Source organism: Arachis ipaensis, chromosome B04, assembly GCF_000816755.2.
Source record: "Arachis ipaensis cultivar K30076 chromosome B04, Araip1.1, whole genome shotgun sequence".
NCBI lineage: Eukaryota > Viridiplantae > Streptophyta > Magnoliopsida > Fabales > Fabaceae > Arachis > Arachis ipaensis.
This window is the reverse complement of record NC_029788.2, coordinates 123,254,641-123,257,247: the sequence shown is the minus strand read 5'-3', so window position 1 is coordinate 123,257,247 and position 2,607 is coordinate 123,254,641. Positions and strand designations below refer to the sequence as shown.

Genomic DNA, 2,607 nt, shown 5'->3' with positions numbered 1-2,607 from the left:
ATCAACCCAACAAGAATCTTCATCCACTGCCTTTTTCCAACGTTTCACAAAAATCTCTAATTCTTGAAAAGAAAGTCTTCTCACCTGCATTGTTATTGAATCCAATAACAATATATTTATATATATTATTCACATGTAAATAATTAAGATAAATATTAGAGTATATTCAAATTGTCTAGCATATAATTTTGTTTCATAAAGGAATATGATGTTATTCTTTCTTATCAAATAGTGGAAGTGTATTGGAACAAACAAGTGAAAAATGCTAATTAACGAATAAAGTAAAATTTCTAAGAATAATGTGCCAATAGTTGTGTTGAGAAATTGTGTTAAAATTGTAACTTACATCAATTCTATGATCTTTTGCTTGAGATAAAGCCTGTAAGTCATATATAGATATATAATTGTTACTTCCAATGCTAATAATAGAATTAGAGACGCACTTTTCAAAAAAAATAATTAATAATAATAATAATAAAAAAAAGATGGAAAATTTAATTATTTCTGACCTCAGATTTATTTATGCCACCAAGAGTAGGAAGACCATAATGGACTATGTATTCAGCATCCACAACACCAACATTTTGTGTTCTATCACCCTACCATCCATTATAGTACATATATAACTAGGTTAGAGTTAGATGCAGACTAAAAATGATTAAAAGAAATTAAACAACAGAATGTGATTCAATTTATGATATAAATGTTTTGATACAAAAAGTAGACTCAGTTTTCTCTCTACTTCTAGTCTTTTAGTAGATATAATTTATTTACTTAAAAAAAATTGTCCAAGTCAGAGTCTATTTTTGTACTATTTATCTTCTTTTTCAAATAGACTTGTGTTCTTTAATATATTTATTTATTTATTTGTCTGGATATACCATTTTAGAAAGGACATAAGAGAATATTCAACATGCTTGTATATAGGAATAAAAATCATAAAACTCAACTATCTAGTATCTACTATCTACTATCTATTATAATTTATAAAGGACAGAGGAATTTTAAGAATTAATATTCAATTTAGTTTTTAAATTTAAAGTTGGACTCAAATTAACCTTTAAAATTACAATTGACTTAATTTTGGATCAAATTAAGTTCGATTTCAAATTTTAGAGACAAAATTGAGCATTAACTCGAATTTTAATTACCTGCATTTAAGTCACATTTTTGTATTCCTATTTTGCCCCTAACATGTTTTTTACTTCTTTCTACAACACACATGAGCTTAATTTCCACTAATAACTGTATAAAACCATTCATAATAGCTTAATTAACCTCCTCCATTATTTTATAATTATAAAAATGTGTAAAAAAACAAATTTAACTTATATTTACCTGAGCACAATAGCCAAGTTGTTTATCTAGACCCCAAGCATGGACCAAGTCATTCTATAAAAAAAAAACACAAAAAAAAAAAACAAAGTAAAACCATATGTGACTTAGATTAATAATGTTTAGCACACAACTAATTAAGCTAGTTGCAATAACATAAGACAGAAAAATGATGGTGCATGATGCACTCACTTACCTGGACCATATACCAAACACAACGCCATGCTTCCCTTGAAAAAACAGGAGCCATAATTTCCACCCATCTAAAAACAAACATTACAAGATGATAACTAATTAATTTTGTTTTAAACTAAAATGCAGTGATCATAGAGAAAGTTTTAGCACTTTTTATTTTTATTATTGAAATTTTGGTGGTATTTTTAAATAATTTGAAAATTTTGTGTATTTTTTTTTGGTAGATGTCACAAATTTGAGGGTTAATTTGTGGCTTTTAATTTTTTTTTATGACACAAATTTAAGAATTAGATTTGTAGTTTTTTATTTTTTAAAAAAAATACAAATCTGAGAGTCAAATTTGCATGTTAATGTTAAAAAAAATTTAAACTTACAAATTGGACTTTCTGATTTGTTTGAAAACGAAAAAAATTTATCTCACCACAAAATTGGATTTTTAGATTTGTGCATTATAGAAATTTGACTTGAGAGCCCAATTTGTTATTTAAATTAAAATAAAAAGTTTTAAATTCATATAAAAAACACACTAATTAACTATGATATTAAATTACACCTCATTTTTTTCTATTTCTAAAAAAATTAGCCAAAGTTTTACCCAGTGCAAGGTGGAGCAGTGCTTCTTTCAGCACAATAACCAGCTTTGTATGTCCTTCTGCTTACACAACCATGACAATATAATAAGCATAGATATATAGTCACTACTCTAATTAAGATTAATTAGATTGATAATAATCATAATTATATATAGTGGAACCTGTGGACTTGTGAGGTAGTCAAACGTACGGTAATTTGATGATGGAGTATTGATTTGTGAGGATCAAGTGCTGGTTGTGATATCTCTAACCCTTCACTCTTTATGATAGAAACATACCTAATATCATTTAATCACACAAAATATTACTAAAAAAATCATTAATATTGTTATGTTATTTTATTAATATGTTGCTTGTAACATGTCATGTGATGTTGACTAATAATATAACCTAATGTATTATATTTTTAGTCAATGTCACATAACATGATGTTATATATATTATTATTGGTAAAATATAATAGAATATTTTTAATAGGATAAAA

The 2,607-nt window shown here is 25.7% G+C and overlaps 1 protein-coding gene across 1 annotated transcript in view; it reads right to left on the bottom strand.

The window, feature by feature from the left end:
- LOC107637173 overlaps positions 1–2,607 on the bottom strand; it is a 7,358-nt gene that overhangs the window by 2,996 nt on the left and 1,755 nt on the right. Inside the window, exons 8-14 of the mRNA XM_016340612.2 lie at positions 2,285–2,401; positions 2,126–2,182; positions 1,532–1,598; positions 1,339–1,392; positions 510–599; positions 347–379; positions 7–84 (exon numbers count right to left, since the gene is read on the bottom strand). Of these exons, the coding sequence (XP_016196098.1) occupies positions 7–84; positions 347–379; positions 510–599; positions 1,339–1,392; positions 1,532–1,598; positions 2,126–2,182; positions 2,285–2,401 (496 nt within the window). The remainder of the gene's footprint in view (positions 1–6; positions 85–346; positions 380–509; positions 600–1,338; positions 1,393–1,531; positions 1,599–2,125; positions 2,183–2,284; positions 2,402–2,607) is intronic.